The 20226-nt window shown below is 48.9% G+C and overlaps 1 protein-coding gene across 4 annotated transcripts in view; it reads left to right on the top strand.

The window, feature by feature from the left end:
* Positions 1-20226, top strand: part of ARHGAP39 (Rho GTPase activating protein 39) — a 74496-nt gene that overhangs the window by 27674 nt on the left and 26596 nt on the right. For all 4 annotated transcript variants that reach the window (XM_087825578.1, XM_087825575.1, XM_087825576.1 and 1 more), the window contains exons 2-4: positions 6157-6321; positions 9971-10402; positions 15516-15599. In XM_087825578.1, coding sequence (XP_087681704.1) covers positions 6242-6321; positions 9971-10402; positions 15516-15599 — 596 coding nt within the window. In that variant the 5' untranslated portion in view covers positions 6157-6241. The remainder of the gene's footprint in view (positions 1-6156; positions 6322-9970; positions 10403-15515; positions 15600-20226) is intronic.

Genomic DNA, 20226 nt, shown 5'->3' with positions numbered 1-20226 from the left:
AGGTGTTGTCTCCACATTGCAACCCCCAGGAGCCTGGCAGTCCCCCCTCCCCCCTCCCCCCACCTCCCCCCTGCTGCATAGACAGGTGGGAAGTGGCCCATAAACAGCTGAGAGCTGGAGAAGTGTTGGCTCTGGGACCTTTCGAGGAAAGTTGCAGTGATCACTGATAGAAATTAAAACTATTTTATTGAAAATACAAATTTTAAAATAAAATTTGGCTCAGTGGTTAGAGCGTTGGCCCATGGACTGAAGGATCTTGGGTCTGATTCTGGTCAAGGGCACATGCCTCAGGTGCAGGCTCCATCCCCAGCCCCTCGGCTAGTGCAGAGGCCGCCCATCCATGTCTCTCATGCCCCCTCTGGAAAGCCAGGGAAAGATCTCTGGGTGAGGATTAAAAAAATAAAGTAAGTTCAGGCAACAAACGCAGAGAGTAAAACTACAGGAAGAAAAACAGACCCAAAGGGAGCGAGAAGTGGCCTGTGCACAAGAAGATGGTCCACCTCTGGCTGTTGAAAAGCAAAAGGCTCAGCTTGTTTCAGTCTCAAGGCCAGGCGGTCGTGGGCGCAGGAGGGGAGCAGGGCTGCCCGGGCTGCCTTTCTCTGCATTTTAAGACTTTTCCTCACAACTCTCCGACTTTCTCCTGGGTGCCTCCTTTTAGCAGCTGTTGTCTGAGGCAAGGCCTGCCTGTGGGTCGCTCTGTGCCCTTGGTGAGAAGAGCTGCACCCCAGGCTTGAGTGTGTCCCACCTTCCTCTACCTGCCACTCTCGTAAGCCGTTTTTCATTCGAAAGGAGACTTCAGTGAAGAAATCAGCCACTTATTTCATGTAGTGTTTGTTGATTCGCTGAGCAAAGGTTTAGGCACCGGGGATGCATTTGTGAACAGTCATTATTCTAATTTCAGGTGCTTTTAAACCATCACAATGGCGTTTCAGGATTAAGAACTATGTCCTCTGCCACAAAGTGCTGCTGGCTCTCCCTCCCCTGGTGACCCAGGTCCCTCTGTCCTGGTGTCTAGGTCACCATGCTGCCCCCAGTGCCTGTGCTGAAGCCCCTGAGTCGTCATGTGGGGTGGGGGAGCCAAGCTGGAGGGGGAGCGGTGGGGGCAGCGGCACGGAGACTTCCACCCCGTGGGCACTAGAAGGGTGACAGGGATATTCCCATTCACGCAGCCTTGCAGGCCAAGAGCTGCTGTCTTCTCCCTCACAAAGCCCTGTCACAACTGTTTTCATGTCTCTCAGAGCCCAGAGGGGCGGTGCTGTGCTGCTAAAGTGTTTTGGGAACAAACTGGGACCTTGGTGTCGGCTTTCCCAGGTCACAGGCCAGCTTCTCTGTTCCAACTACTGACTGGCATGTGAAGTCATATTTTGCCAAGGGTCCAGGGCTGTGTGTCTTGACGGCCTGCCCTGTGACCCTGGCGCCAGGCAGAAGCCAAGGGCTATCCCCGACAGTGCCATCGTCAGATCCACTTCCGAGAGCGATATGGCTCTGCACGTGTGCTTTCCCTGCTCCCATGAAGGTTTGGAAGTTGGTCTTGACCTGCAAGCTGATTTGATGACTTGACAATGGGTCAGGTCACAGTTTTAATGGTAAGGACAGCCATCCTGTGAAGCAGGCGAGGCGATGTGAGCAGCTGCTGCAGAGGCGCGGGTGCGGAGATGCCAGCCGTCCTGTGGTGCAGAATGGGGCATTGTGCTGCAGCTCAGAGCCCAGCCTGCAGACGTGGAACTGAGTGCTCATTGTTTGTGCTGGGGAGACAGGAAAACAGCATTGAGAGAGGAGCTCAGGCCTTCTGGAAACCACAGCTGAGTCAACACTTGCCTATTCACTGAAATGAACGAACAGAATGAAAAACAGGGAATTGAGGTTTAAGTCAGAGAAGGATGTCAGCCAGCTGGGAGGAGTGGCAGCCAGAGCCTTGAGCAGGCTGAGTTTGTGCTTAATAAAGAGGACTTTTAGGGATACCAGTGACAACATGGACTTGACAGGTGGACCTGTGGTCCTGGTGGGTGTGGGAGAACTGGACATGGGTGCCAGGTGAGAGAGGCCAGCTGCGGGTGCTCCATCCACATTTTCTATAAGATGCGACTCCAGGGAACAGGGAAGACGACAGGGGAGTCGCAACCTGCTGTGGGGCTGGTGGCCCCCGTAGGTCCTCAGGCCCTGGTCACTGGCTGCCATTGCCGGCCGAGATGAGGGGCCTCTGCTGTCCGAGACATGGCTTCTATGGTGTACCTTGCGGGCCAGCGGTCACCCTAAAGGAGCTGTTGCTGGGGAGCTGCCCTCCCACCCACCTCATGGCACCAGCCATAACCATGGCCCTGATGGGCCTTTAGAAACCCTCAAGACACTCTTGCTGGCACCAGAGGGAATGGGGTGTTGCTTTGTGGTGAACTGAGGGCCCGCCTGCAAGTGCAGCCAGCCTGAGCAGAGCACTAAGGGGAGCAGCCCGCAGGCCTTCCTGGGAGTCCTGCCATTGAGTCTCACCCAGGCAGCCCCGTCAGGTAAGGGTGCAGGGCTTCCATTTGAGTTGAGTTTCTGCCTCTTGCAACCAAAAAATGTTCTAATACCAGAAACTCATTTTCAGAGCAGAGCCTGTAAGAATATTGGGCAGTAGAGCCTTTGGAACAACACACCTAATTTTAGTCTCCCCTAACTCCTGTCCCTTTCCTTATTTAACAGTGAGCAGTGATTGGGAGCCAATAAGGAACTCTTATGTAGACACTAAGAGAAAGAGAAAAGAAAAGGCAGTAAGTGCAATGAAACAGCTGGTGAGAAGACATTTAGAAGAATTAACCCAGGAGACAGGAGGAAATTTTTGATAGAACCCTCTCTGTGTGCTAAAAAATACAAATTCAAAATACATAAATAAAAAGAGCTCAAAGAAAAGACAAAATTAACCAAAAGAGAGAATGTGAGAGAACCAAGAAAGAAAAAGACAAAAAACCATTACAAACCTGAGAGCCCAGTTAGCAACAGCAAGTAACAGCATGGATGTGGCTGAAAAAAATTGTCATCGAATGAACGTGCTGTGCAGTGAAAAATGGACACAAACGTGGTCAGCGTGACCCGTGCGGGGGGCCAAGGGGAAGCCTGGGCACCTGGTGGGCGTCAGAAGCAGGGGAAATACAGTGTCCAGGGTTCCAAGCGCCAAGGTAAGCAGGGCCTCCCTGGACCGAAGGCCAGGAGACTCTGAGCATTGAGAGGGCGCATCATGTTCCTGGACAAATTGGAACAAAATGACCAGTGCTGGGATAGGACCTGCTAAACGAATCGATTTTTTGTGCAACCCACCTGCCTTTGGCATGTTCCCGAGGCAGCAGAGTGAAGGCAGCCTGGAGGCTGAGACACGTGCTCTCCAGGTGGCTTTCTTGCTGGGTGCCAGCCTGGGCGCCCCACCTGGCTGAGGTGTGTGTGCAGCTTTGCAAAGAAGGTAGTGAGGAGAGTCATGTGCCCCTCCTGGAGGGCGGAGTGGCTGCACAGATTGTTCTTTTGCAGGGGCGCTGTGTCTGTTTCTCCCTGCTTTATTATTTATTTATTTATGTATTTATATCAATATGGGCTTTTGGATATTTATGTTATACTTTGGGTTATAATCCAACATAATATTTTTCTTGCTCAAATTGCTCCAGCTTTGGTCACTGGGAACACTTTCAGTTGGCTTTGTGGTCCCTATGCCATACCCCATTATGGTGGAGCTTTGTTTTTATTTAGCTCTTCTCTGTATCCTGTTTCCTACTGCAGTCATCTCAGCCATTCCTCCAGGGGTTCCTGGTTCCTGTCATTATAGAATGGTGTTAAAGCCAGGATCTGGGCTGGTTGTGCTAGTTGCTATGGCCTGTTGTTCTAGGCTTTCTCAGCTGCCACAGCAAGGAGATATATGTGTGTATATTGACCTATGTGTATACACATGTGTTTCTAGATGTAGCCATCTGTGTCTATATTCCACTAAACACAAGTTCCTGCTGATGTCTCCCAGTCTAATCCATCCCTCCATGGATCACACTAGACTCCTCCCCTTGCCTCTCTGTAACCTTCCACTCCATCAGAAGCAAGCGTTTTCCTGACTGCTCAGTTCCCATGCACACCTCACAGTGTCAGAATTGTAAACCATGCTCTTGGGAGGGAGGCAGCAGCATCACCCAGAAGGTGGAGTAAGAGGGATCAGATTTATCATCTCCCGGAACTAATAAAAAGCTGGACATATATATGAAATCTGAGTTTTTCTAAACTTCGGGTATGAGGCAACACCACAGTGATCCCGTGAGATGAGCATCAAACAGGATGAGGCTGAAGATTTCCCCAGCTTCGTGCATTGGGGAGTTTCTAGGTTGTGTTGCAAGGAGCCTGCGTTCAGAAGAGGGAGCTCAGGGTCCAGGGTGACCGCAGTGACTGGAGGTTGTAGAGGTGTACCTCAGAGCAGAGAGCTGCAAACAGAGAACTTGGAGATGTGCAGAGGACCTGCCTTAGTTTCCAGCAGAGTGCTATTCTACCATGGTGTGAGGAAAATACAGAAGCCAGGGCAGGGCCATTCGTACTTGGAACTGCTTGTGTTTGGGCCTTGTCATCAGGCAGACTGAAAACCTTCATACCTCATTTTGCAGTGGAGAACAGTCAGCCCAGGCATAAATGCTGCTCTGGTGCCCTAATCAATCTTAGAAGCAAGATCCAGAAGTTTCACTGTTTCCAAGTAACTGTGTTCCAACACAGCTCAAGAATATTTACAGGAACACAAAAGTACACAGCTTCCAAAGGGTGAAATGCACAATGTCTGGCATCCAATAAAAAGTTACCAGGCATGGAACAAAAGGGAAATACAGCTCATAATGTGGTGAAAAGTCAATCAAAGTTGATGCAAAACTGACTGGCATGACAGGCTGAGCAGACAGGGTCCTTAAAGCAGTGTAGTTGCATTCTATATGCCCCAAAACAGGGAAATACTGGGCACATTAAGTACAGACATGGTGAAGACAGTTAACTAAAAAAAATACAAATTAAACTTGTAGAGCTGAAACTAAACTGTCTGAATACAAATACACTGGATGGGATTAATAGCAGAATAGGCACTGCAGAAGAAAAGATTAGTGAACTTGTAGACAAAACAGTGAGACTGATCCACACTAAAACAATGAGGGGAAAAGTACTTTTAAATAAGCAAAACCAGCCCAGCTGGTGTGGCTCAGCGGTGGAGCATCAACATATGACCCAGGTGATCACAGTTCGATTCTGGGTCAGAGCACATGCCCAGGTTTCCGGCTCCATCCCCAGTAGGGGGCGTGCAGGAGACAGCCAGCCAATGATTCTCCCTCATCATTGATGTTTCTATCCCTCTCCCTTCCTCTCTCTGAAATCAATAAAAACATAAATAAAAGCATAAAAGAGCATGACTGAGATGAGGGACAGCTGTCGGAGGGCTGGTGTCTGTGTAATTGGAGTTCCCAAAGGGGAAGGGACAGGAAAACTATTTGGTGAAAACAATAAACCTAAATCAAACAGTCTTAACAAACACTAAGCACAAGAAACTAATAAAATAACACAGGCCCATCATAATCAAATTGCTCAAAACCAGCGGTGAGAAGTCTGATAGTCCGATTTTAAATTCTGGTGAAGATGCCTGTGCCTCCTGTACGATCGCAGAGATTTCCTTCCACATTTTTCTAAGAGCCTTGCTGTTTTACTTTTAACATTTAGATCCACAGTTTATCTAGAAATGAGTTTTGGATCAGGGTTCTTTTTTTTCTGTTTATATGTAGTCACCACAACACTTTTGAGACGTCACTGTCGTAAACCAGGTGCATTGAATGTTCTTGAGCGTTGCCTTGTCGGGCTGTGCTGGGAGCTTCACCCAAGTTTCCACAGTAGCGCGCTGCCTGGCAGCCAGAGGGCTCTACATCTCAGAGGCAGTGGGCAGCTCTCCTAGGGCCAGTGAGTGAGGGGGTCTGCATGGCTTCTCATGGGCTGGCAAAGGCTGGGTCCTGGTTGGGGTTCAGGAGCATGGCTCGGGGAGCTCAGAGGCTCTCTCAGGACTGGGCGTTCCTCATTCTCACCGGCATACTGGGCTGCGAGGGACTAGCTGAATTGTTACTGGTTCCTGAAACCCAAAGGTGTAATAAGATGTTTTCTGAATTTATGTGCTTAGACAGTACTGCTCTCTCACAGGGCGGCACCTTCCTGAGTGATGCTGGACGGGGCATCCCAATGATCTGCTGAGACTGTCCACCTGGGTCCTCAGGAAAAGGCTGCAATGTCCCAGACACAGGATTACGAATGTGAAAGCCATAATGCTGGTGTGCAAGAGCCTCGGATTTCAGGGTCGGGCACAAGGTGAGGAGAAGCCATTGGGGGTGCTAGGTTATCAGAGGACTGGCTCAGTGGGGAGGGATTGAGGCCGATCTGTGCTCACTTCTGAATTTGCCATCTTCGTATGGAAGCCCAATCCCAAGGCATGGTCCCCACTTCGTGCTGCAGATTCAGAACAGAGGGAGGGGCTGCTTCTCACACAAGGTAGACTTGCTGCCTAGGCCGGACACCCTGCAGGCCCTGAGGCTGGGCCCAAGGCAGGTAGCCATAGCTCATCATTTTTATTTTTTCTTTCATTTTTATTTTTCTAATTTTTAACTTTGGAAATAATTGCACATATACAGAAAAGTTGCAGGAACAGGAATGTGTCCCCTGCCCAGGTTCACCCTTTGTGACCATTGTGTGCTCTTCCACACCCTCTACCCTCCACACACAGTGCTGTTTCTACGTTGTCTCGGGCACGTCACAGATATCATGGCCCAGTGCTCGCTCATGTCACGTGTTACCATGAGTAAACCTGTCCCTTTAAAGTCCTAAATGAGTGGATGCACCATAGTTTGGGTGGAAGACTAAATCATCACAAAGTCTTCTGTTTTCTCCTGGGATAGATCTAGCAAAGGTGCCAACAGAATTTATGAGCGTTGACAAGTTGGCTCTACAATTCATAAGGGGAAACGGGATCAAGAACAGCCAGGATGTGACTGAGACGCAGGTTGTGGGGCCTAGGAAATTCTGCACGTAGTACAAAGCCCTGTATTAAAACAATGTGTGCTGGTCAGGGGAGGCTTGACCAGTGAGCAAGCAGGAGCTCAGACACAGGTGCCCTGATGTGTCCATCACAGAGACCCTGGTTATCCATGTGGGGAAAATGGGCTTTCTCACAGTAAACAAAAGTCAGTCCAAGTAGGTTAAGAATTTCAACATGAAAGGCAAAGCTATAAAACTTTGCAAGTCAACTTAGAATATTTTTGACCAGAAGTAGGGAAGATTTCTTAAACACGATAAAAAGAGGAGAAATTATGAAGAAAAATATTTATAAATTCAACTATATTAAAATTAAAAGCTTTTCATTAAAGACAAGGTATCAAAAAGAGAGAAAAGACAAGCCTCAAGCAGGAGAGAGATTTGTAATGATGTAACTGAGAGGGGTTATTATCGAGAATATATATATAATTTTAAAAATAAAGCTTTTGCAAATCAGTAAGAAAAAAATTTTACTGGGCAAAAGTCACGTGTTTTTAGTAAAGGAAAAATATAAATGGCTCATGAATATGAGGAAGATGCTTGACTTTATTAATAATCAAGAAAAATTAAAACCACATACCTGGGAATTCATTATACTAGTCTATTTTAGTGTATGTTTTAAAATTTCCATTATTCAGGAAATTGGGGAAAAAAATAAATAAAGGGGGGGATGTGAAGTTGTGGCAAATTCTACCAAAAGGTAACCCTTTTAATACCCTTTACACAATTTTCTAGGAAAATATATACATATAAACATTTACATGGCTTTTTAAAAAGAGTCTATATAACTTTGTTTAGTTATTAATTATGAAAGTCCTTTCCTGTCATTAAGTTTGGATTCAGATTAAAACACACATCCTGGGAAGATGGCAGCAGATTGAGTGGAAGCTACACTCTCCCAGGACCAAACTGGAATTACAACTAAAATATAGAAAAACACCCTGAATAATCAACTGAAGACAAACTGCAGAGAACCCTGAAAACCTGAGACCCAAAGTGGAGACAGCATAGAGACTGGACAAAACAGAATTCAGGACCTGGCCAGTGAAGGCTGTCCTCGGCATATGCTTATTGACGGGCCCTGAAGCAAATGGACATGATCCTTCTTGTCCATTTCATCTGTGAAAACCTGAACAGATTTTCTGTAGACTAAAAAAAGTACAAAACCAAAAGAGAATAATCTTATTTCAAGGCCTCTAAAACACACACACAAACACACCTCCTGGCCCTAGCGGTTTCTGCTCAGTGCTTAGAGTGCGGCCGTCAGACTGAAGGGTCCTGGGTTCAGTTCTGGCCAAGGGCACGTACCTCAGTTGCCGGCTTGATCCCCGGCCCTGGTCAGGGAGAGTACAGGAGACAACCAATCAATGTGTCTCCCTCACATTGGTGTTTCTCTGCCTCTCTCCCTCCCTCTCTCTCCCCCTCTCCCTCCCTCTCTCCCTTCCTCTCTCTCCCTCCCTCTCCCTCCCTCTCTCTCCCTCTCTCTCCCTCCCTCTCTCTCCCCCTCTCCCTCCCTCTCCCCCTCTCTCTCTCCCTCTCTCTCCCTCCCTCTCTCTCCCTCTCTCTCCCCCTCTCTCTCCCTTCCTCTCTCTCCCTCTCTCTCTCTCCCTCTCTCTCCCTCCCTCTCTCTCCCTCTCTCTCCCCCTCTCTCTCCCTTCCTCTCTCTCCCTCTCTCTCTGTCTCCCTATCTCCCCCCTTCTACTCTCTCTGTAAAACAATGGAAAAAATATCCACAGGTGAAGACTAAAAAGAAAACAACATACACATCCTGGCCGGCCAGTGTGGTTCAGTCGATTGCGCCTGGACCGGTGCACTTAGAGATCACTGGTTCGATTCCCAGTCATGGCACATGCCCTGGTTGTGGGCTCCATGCCATTGGGGGCATGCAGGAGGCAACTGATCGATGTGATGTTTCTCTCTCATCTGTGTTTCTAGGTGTTCCTATCCCTCTCTCTTCCTTCCACTCTCTCTGAAGATCAATAAAAACATTAAAAAACAAAAACACCGAAAAACAATCCTCACAAGGAGTTACTGTTGACCATGCCCCAGGGAGAGACCATTGACCCCCCCTAAAAAACTTTAAAGATTGATACCGAAAGTCTCATTTATTTTATGCCCCAGTAAAAAGTACAGTTTTTATGGAAGATAACGTGTATTAATTTTGTCCAATTACAAAAGTAATCTGTAACATTGTAGAAAATTTGGAAATTACAGCAAAGTAGAAAGGTGTTGGGTGCATCTGAGATCGTGATCCCCCGCATGTCATTAGTTTGGCTGAAATACACTCATAAAAATTCTCGAAAGAAAGGTGGCATGTCCCATGGCAGCTGCCAGTGCTAGCATGACGGACAGTCTTTTTATTACAAGTCACTTAGGACAGAAACCCACCTCATGCCAGTGGAAGGGGATGGAAAGGGCACCAGCGTGCGGCCAGCTCCGCGTAGCCGCTGCGGTGGTTGCGGGCGAGGAGGCCGCGCGGCGCTGCGGGCACAGCGCGCTCCCCGGCTCCAGCCAGGAGGGGGCAGCAGCGTGCCCGGGGGAGCCTGGCCCCGGCCGTGGGCGTGCCCGTCACTGCCCTGTGCCCCCCGCCAGACCTTGACCCCGCACCTGTCCTGTGGGGCACTAACTGAGGGATCTGGAGGAAGGCTATTTTTCCAACTTTTTTATGAACCTGAAAAAATGATAAAACAGACACAATCTGTTATGGACTGATTGTGTGTCCCCCAAACTGGACTCCGTAAGTAAAGAGGAGATACTAACAGGCTTCGGGAAGGTTTCCTCGTGTGACAGGACGCCTCGCGTTTGAAACGGATGTGAGGAAGCGCCCGTGCTGGGTGCGGGGTCTGCAGGCGCCCCGGGGTCCAGGGGCTGGGTGCGGGGCAGCTGGGCGTCCCCGGCCCCGCGACTCACACTGTGGGGCTCTTTGCAGGCTGGAGTGGGTGGAGATCATCGAGCCACGCACCCGGGAGCGCATGTACGCCAACCTGGTCACGGGCGAGTGCGTGTGGGACCCGCCCGCGGGCGTCCGCATCAAGCGCACCGGCGAGAACCAGTGGTGGGAGCTCTTCGATCCCAACACGTCGCGCTTCTACTACTACAGCGCCACCACCCAGCGCACCGTGTGGCACCGGCCGCAGGGCTGCGACATCATCCCGCTGGCCAAGCTGCAGACCCTGAAGCAGAACACGGAGTCCCCGCGGGCCTCTGCGGACAGCAGCCCCGCGCGCGGCAGCGGCCTCAGCCGCGACGGCAGCACCAGCTCCTCGCTGGAGCCCGAGCCCGACGCGGGCGCCGAGAAGGCGCAGGAGCCGCTGGGGCGCGGCCGGCAGGTGGCGTTTGGGGCTGCGAAGGAGAGTAGCAGGTGAGGCCTGGCGGTGGCGCGGGCGGTTCCACCGGGGCGCGGAAACGCAAAGCCAGGGAGACCTGGTCTGCACCGCGGAGTCTGTCTTGCTCCTCTGAAAAAGACACACAAGTGCCTGGGAAGGACAGGCCAATAGGCCACCACCGGGAGGGCAGCGCGTAGAGCGGGTGGCGGGCGCAGGCAGATTCCCTGCATTTGGGGGCTGCACAGCTGGCTGTGGTGCTCCTGCACGGGGTGGGGAAGACGGACATGCACAGGGGTCAGGTCACTGAGGAGGTGTCTGCGGCCCAGTGGGTCTGAGTGGCTCAGAGTGGATGCCTGGGAGTCGTGCAAAGAACATACATTCCATTGATGGTAGCCAAGGTGCCCAGGGGTGAACAGGAGGAGAAGGCAGATGGGTGTGTGGGCTCTGAGTGACCTCTGGTGTCCTCAGGAGCCCACGCTGTGCTGCAGCCCACAAGCTGTCCTATGTTTCCTCTTATCCAGAACTAAGACAACCGCTCATTTTTATTGGATTGTGATGATTTTGAATTCTTTACTGATTGCTGACTCATCTGTGTAATTAGGTGAAGGGATGGGGGTTTTTTAGGATGCTGTTGACAAATGTAATTGTCATCTGCACTCTGGGTACTGGCCTGGAGAAGCAGCCCCCTACCCTGCCTACCCCTGTACCCTCCAGCCCAGTGACAAGCTGTAGAATATCCTTTCTCCAAAAGCATCTCAGATGTTCTGCCGTGAAGTGAGATCACCAGGTCCATGGGATCAGGACTTCCCCCAGAAGCCCTATTTGGATGTGGATTAGAATTGTGTTGAATTTATGCGTCAGTTTGGGTGAAATGAACATCTTTATTAGATTGTCTTGTTCCATGTATGAAGATGGTGTATTTTATGCTTTTCTCCACAAATGACTTGCATATTTTTAAGGTTTATTTCTAGATATATTATCAATTTTATACCTCTGACTTTTGTAAGTTATACCTCTTTCTTAAAGTCATATTTTCTGATTGTCACTGCTGAATAGACATTGATTGTTATGTCAGTCTTGTTTTTTGCACTTTTGTTGAGCTCTCATTAATCTCATTAAAGATTCATCATCCATCTCCTGTGATGCTGGCCAGCCGCCCCACAGTGGCCAGGACTGAACCCAGGAGGGCCACTACCCTGGCCTTGTCCCAACGCTCAGGCTGCAAGCCTGCTCTCCCAATAACTCAGTGATACTGTCCGTCAGGCTTGGGAAGTCCCCTCTTATTGCTAGGCTTTTCACCATGACTGGATGTAGTATTTTATCAAGTATATGTTTTGAGTCTATTGTTGTGAGTTAAAATTACAAGTTGAAGTCCTAACCCCTAGTACCTGTGAATGTGACCTTATTTGCAAATAGGGCCTTTGCAGATGTAATTACTTAAGATGAAATAACCTGGAGCAGGGTGGGCCCTCATCTGGTAGGACTGGTGTCCTTATAAGAAAACGGAGACCAGGGAGGCAGGGATTGGAGCGATGTGTTTACAAGCCAGTTGTCCACACCTGGGACAGTGTCCCTCATGGCCTCCAGAAGGGACCAGCCCAGTTGGCCCCTGACCTTGGCATTGTAGCTTCCAGACTGTGAGAGCATGAGTTTCTGTTGTTTTAAGCCCCCCCGTCTGTGGCACTTTTTAAAATATATATATGTGTGTGTACATATATGTACACATATATGTGTAATATATAGATAACATATGTTATGGGACACTACTGCAGTTGGTGATATATTTTTTAATCTTCGCCCAAGGATATTTTTTCCATTGCTTTTCAGAGAGTGTGAGAAAGAGAGAAGAGAGTGGAAGGGGGGAGGGAGACAGAGAGAGAAAGAAAGATTGATGTGAGAGAGGCACATCGATTGGTTGCCTCATGCACGCACCCTAACCGGGGCCAGGGATCTAGCCTGCAACCAAGGTATGCGCCCTTGGCCGGAATAGAGCCCGGGATCCTCCAGTCCACAGACTGACGTTCTAACCACTGAGTTAAACTGGCAAGCACCCATAGATATAGATATAAAGATACAGATGTATAGAATCTTATATCTATAGAATCTATATCTATATATCTATATATTATTTTTTACTGATTTTTAGAGAGAGAGGAAGGGAGGGGGAGAGAGAGGGAGAAACATTGATGTTAGAGCAGAATGTTGATCGGCTGCCTCCTGCACACCCCGTACTGGGGATCGAGCCCGCAACCTGGGCATGTGCCCTGAACTGGAATCAAACCCTGATCTCCTGGATCCTAGGTCAATGCTCCACTGCTGAGCCACACCCATCAGGCTAAAAATGTTTTAATTTCCAAAACTAGAGTAAGAATATTTTATTCTTATTCTTGATGACCAACTTAATTTCATTTTGGTTACAAAGCATGAATTTTTTTTTTTTAATTTTTTTTTGAGACTTGCTTTGTGGCCTAAATCCTGAATTTTTGTAAATGATTTTATGGCTATTTAAAAAATAATTTATATTGTCTGTTAGGTCTAGGGTCCTCTCTGTGTCCATTAGAGCGTATCTGTTAATTGTATCAGTCAAGTTTCTTACGAATTTTTTGTCTACCTAATCTATCAATTCTGAGAAGTAAAGCCTCCCGGAGTTGTGGGATTTGCTTTCCTTAAATCTGTCCATGGCTGCTTCCTCTGTATGGACGCCATGGACCGGCTGCACGTAAGTGTGGACCTGTTCCATCTTCCTGGTGAAGTTTTCCTCTTGTCGCTGTGTAGTTTCCTTTTTACCCCTCCGCGTGGTTTTTGCCTTGACGCCGCCTTTATTTGGTATTAACTCAGTTTCTCTTTGGGTAGTATTTGCCTCTTAACATCTTCCCCAAATTGTAGTCCTTTATGCTTATATTTTAGGTGTTTTTATAACTGATATATAGCCGTTTGGTTTCTTTTTCATCCATCGGAACACCTGTCTCGTTTGGCAGGAGGGTTGCAACTACATTTACTGAGATTGCTGACTGATGCAGGGATAGGATTTAGTTTGACATCTTTGTGTCCTTTCAGGTACATGCTTTTCCTCGTTGCCCCTCCTCCTGTGCCTGCCCACCGCATACCCACGCCGTGCCCACACTGTGGCCACCCCATGTCTTGCTGTTGCAGCGTGTCCTTGTGGGGCCCACCTTCTTCCTGGCATGTTCTTCAGCTCCATCCCTACATCCTGTGCACTCCCACCCAGGGGTCCTGGGGGCTGGGATTGGTTCAGTCACCAGAAGTGGACAGCAGGGCGGTCCCAGCACCTGGCTTTACCAGCTGATCTAGTCAGGGGGAGGGCAGTGGTGCTTTAATGTTCACCCCTTGTTTGCCAGTACTCTTGTTCACTCCCAGGAGTGAGCCTTGGATCTCCGATGAGAACTGCCTGCAGATATTTTTACACTCATTTTTCTTCTGGAGGTGCTGGCTGGCTCTCTGTGTCTGCAGGAGTTCCTCATGTGTTTCAGATATCCGTTCCTCTTGGCTTCAGACGTTGGGAGGCTCTTCTACTCTGTCCCCTGCCTGCCGTCTAGTCCCCAGTGATCCTTGATTTTGATGTAACCAAGTGTACAGGTTTTTTTGCCCTGTGGTTTATGTTTTATGTTTTTAATGCTTTGTTTAAAAGGTTCTCCCTTCCTGGCCAGCGTGGCTCATCAGTTGAGCATCAGTCTGTGATCCAGGAGACCGAGGTTCGATTCCCAGTCAGGGCACATGCCCGGGTGTGGGCTCTATCCCCAGCAGGGGGCGTGCAGGAGGCAGCTGATCAATGACTCTCATCATTGATGTTTCTCTCTCTCTCCCTCTCCCGCTCCCTTCCTCTCTCTGAAATCAATAAAAATATATTTTTAAAAAAAAACAACTTCTTCCTTGGACTAGGTCTAAAGATATTCTCTTACATGTCTTGTATTAACTTTATAGTTTTATCTTTCATATCAAGGTCTGAATCTGTCTGGAACCACCTTTGTGTGGGGCCAGGAGGGATCCAGGCTTCATCTACTAAACTCCCATCTTGGCCCCAAGATGTGATAGGATGTGTGTCCCTTTACCAGACTTAGACTCTTTCCCCAAACCACACCGCTGCCCATCTGTTCTTATACCAGGGCCACAGAGCCCCTGGGAACGCACCACACAACTGCTGAAGTCTCCCTTTCTCCTCTCCAGTTAGCAACTGCCTTAGCTGGTTGTGGGCTCGAAGTTCAAACCCACACTGTTCACAGGTCCAGTGTATTATGTAAGTGAATGCTACCTTAGCAGTCTGTCTTAATACTTCTAATAGTTTTCCAGTTGATTCTTTTAGTTTTTCTAGGTTGGCAACTAATGATAATTTTACCTCTTTCTCCAGATATTTAAATTTCTTGCTTTTGAAAAAACCTATTGCATTGACTAGCATTTCCAAAACTATCCCACATTGGTGCTGAGGGTAGATGTCCTCTCCTGGCATTGATGGGTGTGTTTTCAGCATTCTGATGCTGAACATTATGAAGGTCTTGGGTTTAATATGCATATTCTTGGTCAAGTTAAGTAAATTTTCTTCTACTTCTGGATTATTGAGAGTTTTTAAAATCATAAATACATATTAATTTGACCACATGCCCACTTACTCATTTCCCAGGAATTGGGTGCCTGTTGTGATCCCAGCCCCCACCCTTAAGAAGCTTACCATCCCCATCAGGGTATTTATAACCTGGCTTCCTTCTTAGGTCACCTGGTCATGTCTGGTTGAAGCTGTGAGTCTCACTAACCCCTCACTATGCCCTTTGAATAGTAGCCCCCAGCTCCAGTCATCCAAGCTTCCACAATCCAGGACAGCATTCAGTGTCCTGGCCTCCCCTCAGCCTCTGGATGGTGCTGCAGCGTAGCTGTCCCAGCTGGAGGGCAGGTGGGCCCCAGTCCGTTCATCATGCCATGTTCCAGGCACTGCGGGGTTAGGGCGGAAGAAATACTCATTTGCCCTGATGAAGGGGACAGCTTTGTGGGCAGGGGCCAGGACACTGGGGTCATTCCTGAGACATGTAAGGGCGACACCCACATTCTTAAAAGGGAAAGGCAAGCTATTCCAAGTGCACCATGTTTCTAAATTCTCGCACTCAGAGTCAGGTCCTTTTTCATTTTGCTGTATTTCAGCCCTTCCCCACCAGGAGTCTTCCTCGAGAAGGACTGTGAGACCTCCCGGGATGACAGTGCAGATGGCCATCTTCTTCACTGCAGGTAGAACCCACTGCCTCGGGCTTGGCGCTCCCTCCTTACTGACTGAGGGGGTTTTTTGGAAGCTCTTGGGTGAGCTAGAAGACTCTGGCTCAGCAGGAAGCAACTAGCTGGATGTGCATGGCATGCAGGCCCTGCACCGGCTGTGGAGGTCAAAGGGGGTGTGTGCCTTTGGGTGGTCTGGGTACCCCCCCAGCACAGACCAGGAGTAACCCCAGTGTTGGGGAGTAATTTGAAGACCTGAGGGGCCTTTGGCAGTTTGCTCCAACAGTTTTAAAGATTGAGTTTGGAAGTGGTAACTGGTTTTGGACATCAACACAGCGGGAGGGGATCTGAGCTGACCCCGGGTCCAACCTTGTGGCTGTGTGACCGTGCGAGTGTTTCCCAGCCTCCTTGTGCCTCTGTCCTCTTCAGGAAAGCAGGGTGAGGGCAGCTGACTGGGTGGGGCCTCTGTGTTCTGGCAGTGCTGGGAATGCTTCCCAAGGTGCACAGGAACCAACCTTCAAAGGAATGCGGGGCTGAGAAACTGAAGAAAGCAGCTGACAACTCCAGAATTAAACAGAAAGCCTATTAAGGGAACTTAAAGACGGAAGCTGAGTCTTGGATCTCCCCACCCCAAAGGGGATGTGGGCTTGATACATGTGGCCTCCAAGAACACAGGTGCTTGTTAAGAGCTCTATATTCCAAGGCAGTAAGGCACTTGATGGACTCACAGATCTCTGTAAGAACATTCCTTTCAGGTGACACAGGCCCACTCATCCTGGGGTGAATAGGCTGTCACTGATAGCGTTTTGCTTCTTAAGATGGTGTTGGTCACTTCAAATACTAGAACCCGTTTTGCCTCATAGGCAGGTCTGGTCGGGTTCCTAGACTTGCTGGTCTTTGCCAGCACTGCCTGGCCCTGCCATCCTGGGTCCCAGCTGGGTTTGACATGAGAACAGTATGTTGTTTTAGAAATGGATGCAGTCACTCAGAGCTGGGAAAAATTGGGGAAGTTAACATTTATGGACAGAGTGGGGAAGGGGTGCTGCCACCCTCCCCCCAGACACTGTGGACAGAGTCTGTGAGGAGGAAGGGAAGCGGGAAGGACCCTGTCTAGGCGCAGCCCCTGCCACCTGCCAAGGTTTTGAGCTGAGAAGGCGGGGGCAGCGATGGACAACTCTCTCAGCCCGAGACAGGGGCATCATTGGCCCTGAAGGTTTGCGGGGCAGTTGGAGGGCTGGATAGTTCAAGTTTTTTTCAAGCATCCCCTCACGTGTGGTTTCTTGCATGCTCTGTGAGTTGCACTTACACGCTGTGGTGCAGAGGCTTTCCTCTGGAGCTTGTGGTGTCGGGTCCAGGTGTCCCACACTGAGCAGCCGCTTCCCTGGGGAGGTGGCAGCAGAGTGGCCCTTCGGGGCGTTGGTCTGGTGCAGGGCTCTTCATTCTGCTTTTGAAAGAGGCCCTGGGAGGAATGCCCTGTGCTAAATGGAGCCCTTTGTCCCTGCGCCTGCCCTTTCAGCACCCACCTCCGCCCTTGCCCACTCGACTTCCAGCATTTCTAGAGGCAGCAGAAGGCTCTCCTGCTTCCCTCGGATAATCAGGCAATTGTCCCTTTTGTTTAGGAAGGGCTGGTGTCTCTCTGCCTGGGTGCCCCCCGCCCTAGTATAGTTGACAGGGAATCAGAATGAGGAGGACAGGCCTCCTGGGTTTGGGGAGCAATAAAGACACCGAGGTCCAGTGGTAGAGCAGGGAGGCTGAACTGGGTAAATGGGCCACTCGGTTGTCTGGGGGCAAGCTGAAGAGACTCTGGGTGAGAAGCAGACAGCAGGGCCTGGAACCTGGATGTGAAGTTTCAGGGAGGAGCCCCGAGGAATGGATACAACAGTGGGGTCCAGTGGGCATGCAGAGCATGGGGCTGTGAGGAGGTGTGGGGTGACAGGTAAAGCTGCCTGCACCGTGGGTGGGCAGGTGGGTGATGCCCAGAGGGACAGGCTGAGAGAGATGCCTCATCAGACCAGAGACTTACTGGGCCTGTTGGGGGTGTGGGGGGAGGCAACACTTGGCTGCAGGCGCATCTGCTCTCTCTGACCGACGGCCATCTCTGGGCCTCTGGGGCACAAGTCTGCATCTGTGGCCTGGAGCCTGCGGGGACCTCAGGCTGCCAGAGGATCAAAGGGGAGACCCCTAGGAGGGGCTCGAGCACAAGGGCTGCAGCGTTGCCCTGCCCCCAGCCAGGGGCGCTGTCTGCATGGCAGAGGGGAGGTATGCAAGTCTTCCCCCTGCCTCACTCTTTCCCATCACTTCCTGGACCAGGTGGAACTACTCTGAGGTCCTGCAATGGCCAGCAGCCTCTCACGTGCTCTGGACTCTGTCTGACACTCCCGTCCACCCTCCTCATCCTGCTGCTCAACTCTGGCTCATGACTGCCAGGACAGTGTGGCACCTCCCCAGCCCACAGCTCTCAGCACCCTTCACCAGGCAGGGATCACTTTTTACATTGAACCCCCGCAGAGGCCTGCTGGGTGGTGAAAAGGTGTGAAAAGGAACGGTTCACACTGACGAGGTGCTTCCTGTGTCAGTGCTGACCGAGGACTTGATTATGTGCAGGTTATGTCAGTCCTCATAAGAGCTAAGAACAGGGAGAGATGGTAAGTGATTTTCCCAAACCCCGCAGCAGAGGGAGCATTGGGCTGGAGTTCAGTCCCAGCTCTCTTGACTCCTAAGCAGCCCTCAGGGTTTGCTGGCCCCATATCCTGGCTGCCACCTTCTGCTCTGCCTAGTTGGCACAAGCATCAGGCTGGGAACAGCCTCCAGCAACCAGGAACAGAATTCCTGGGAATGGGAGCCTGTGTCCTGAGCCCTGCTGCTGTTTGCCTTCCCAGGGTGGTGAGGCCAAACTGCTGGGCATTATCATTGACCATCAGGGTTTGATCCTGGCTCTGCTGGGTGGGCCATGTGCGGGCATTCTGGAGCAGGCTGCCTCACAGCCGGTATGGGGCCCTCTCACTCACCCTGAATTCATATTGCCAATCCATGTTCTCTAGTCCCCACTTCACTCACCCCCAGTAATTAGGACTTAGGGCCTTATCCAGAAAGGCCCAGTGACAATCAGATGACAGAGTTAGAGGGGCCAAACTGCACAACTGGTGTCTTAAGATGGAAATTCCACTTTCTGAGATGGTAGATTAGCTTATATGAAACCAACCTGTACATCAAGAACAAAATAGGCAAAATCACCCTGAGGTCATCAGAGATCTACTGAGGAGAAAGGACTTAGTGCCGAGGTGTGGAGATCATTACAGCCCAGCACGCAGGTGAGACTGCCTCTCCCTCAGGAAACTGAGAGGCTGAGAACCCAGAGGCTCAAATGATCTCTACAGTTTTTCATGCACAGTCACCAGAATTTCAGTCTAAAATGAGCATAACTGATTGAAAATAGAAACAACCCAGAGGAGTTTACACTTTGGAGTTTCAGACACTAACTTTAATAAATATGACTAGTGTACAAGATATTAAATGGAAATTTTTAAAATTCAAATGGTTTTACCAAGATAGATCACCTTTTGGGCCATATAACAAACCGTAACAAATTTAAAAGAATAAAAATTATACAATATCTGCTCTCAGACCACAGTGGACTTAAACTCGAATTCAGTAACAGAAAGATAACTGGAAAATCCCCAAATATTTGGAGATTAAAGGACACATTTCTAAATAACTCACGGGTTAAGAAATCTCAAGAGAAATTTTAAAATATTTTGAACTAGATAAAAATGAAAGCACAACGTATCAAAATTTGTGGGATGCAGCAAACTCAGTACTTAGAGGAAAATTTATATATTAGTGAAAAGAAAGATCTAAAATCAGTGATTTAAGCTTCCATTTTAGGGAACTAGAAAAAGAAGAGCAAATCAAAGTAAGCAGGAGAAAATTAGTAATAAAAATTAGAGAAGAAATCAGTAAAATTGAAAACAGGAAATCAGCGTTGAAAATCAACAAAGCAAAAAGCTGGTTCTTTGAAATAATAAAATCAATAAGCATCTAGCCAGGCTAAGAAAAAAGACACTAATATCAGAAATGAAAGAGGAGTTATCACTACAGAGCCCATGAGCATTAAAGAGATAATAAAATAATTATATGAATAATTCTACGGACGCACATTTGATAAACTAGGTGAAATGAACCAATTCCTTGAAAAACACAATCTGCCAAAACTCACACAAGAAGAAATAGTCTGAATAGACTTACATCTGTTAAATTGAACCAGTAATTAATAATCTTTCAAACAGAAAGCACCAAGCCTGGATGTGTTCACCGGCAAATTCTATGAGACATTTATGGAAGAAATTGCACCAATCTCTACAATTTCTTTTGGAAGATAGAAGTAGAAGGAATCTTCCTAACTCATTGTGTGAGGTCAGCGGTACCCTGATTCCAAAACCAGACAAAGACATTACAGGAAAAGGAAACTACAGACCAATCTGTCTTATGAACTAAGTACAAAAGTCCTCTACAAAACATCAGCAAATCACATCCAACAATGTTTAAACAGAATTACACAGCACAACCAAGTGGGATTTATCCCAGGTGTGCAAAAATCAGTATAACCCATCACATCAACAAGCCAACAAAGAAGAATTCATGGTCA

This window comes from Miniopterus natalensis, chromosome 16 (assembly GCF_054644295.1).
Source record: "Miniopterus natalensis isolate mMinNat1 chromosome 16, mMinNat1.hap1, whole genome shotgun sequence".
NCBI classification, from domain to species: Eukaryota; Metazoa; Chordata; class Mammalia; order Chiroptera; family Miniopteridae; genus Miniopterus; species Miniopterus natalensis.
The sequence above is the reverse complement of the archived record's forward strand: the minus strand, read 5'-3'. Positions and strand labels throughout refer to the sequence as shown.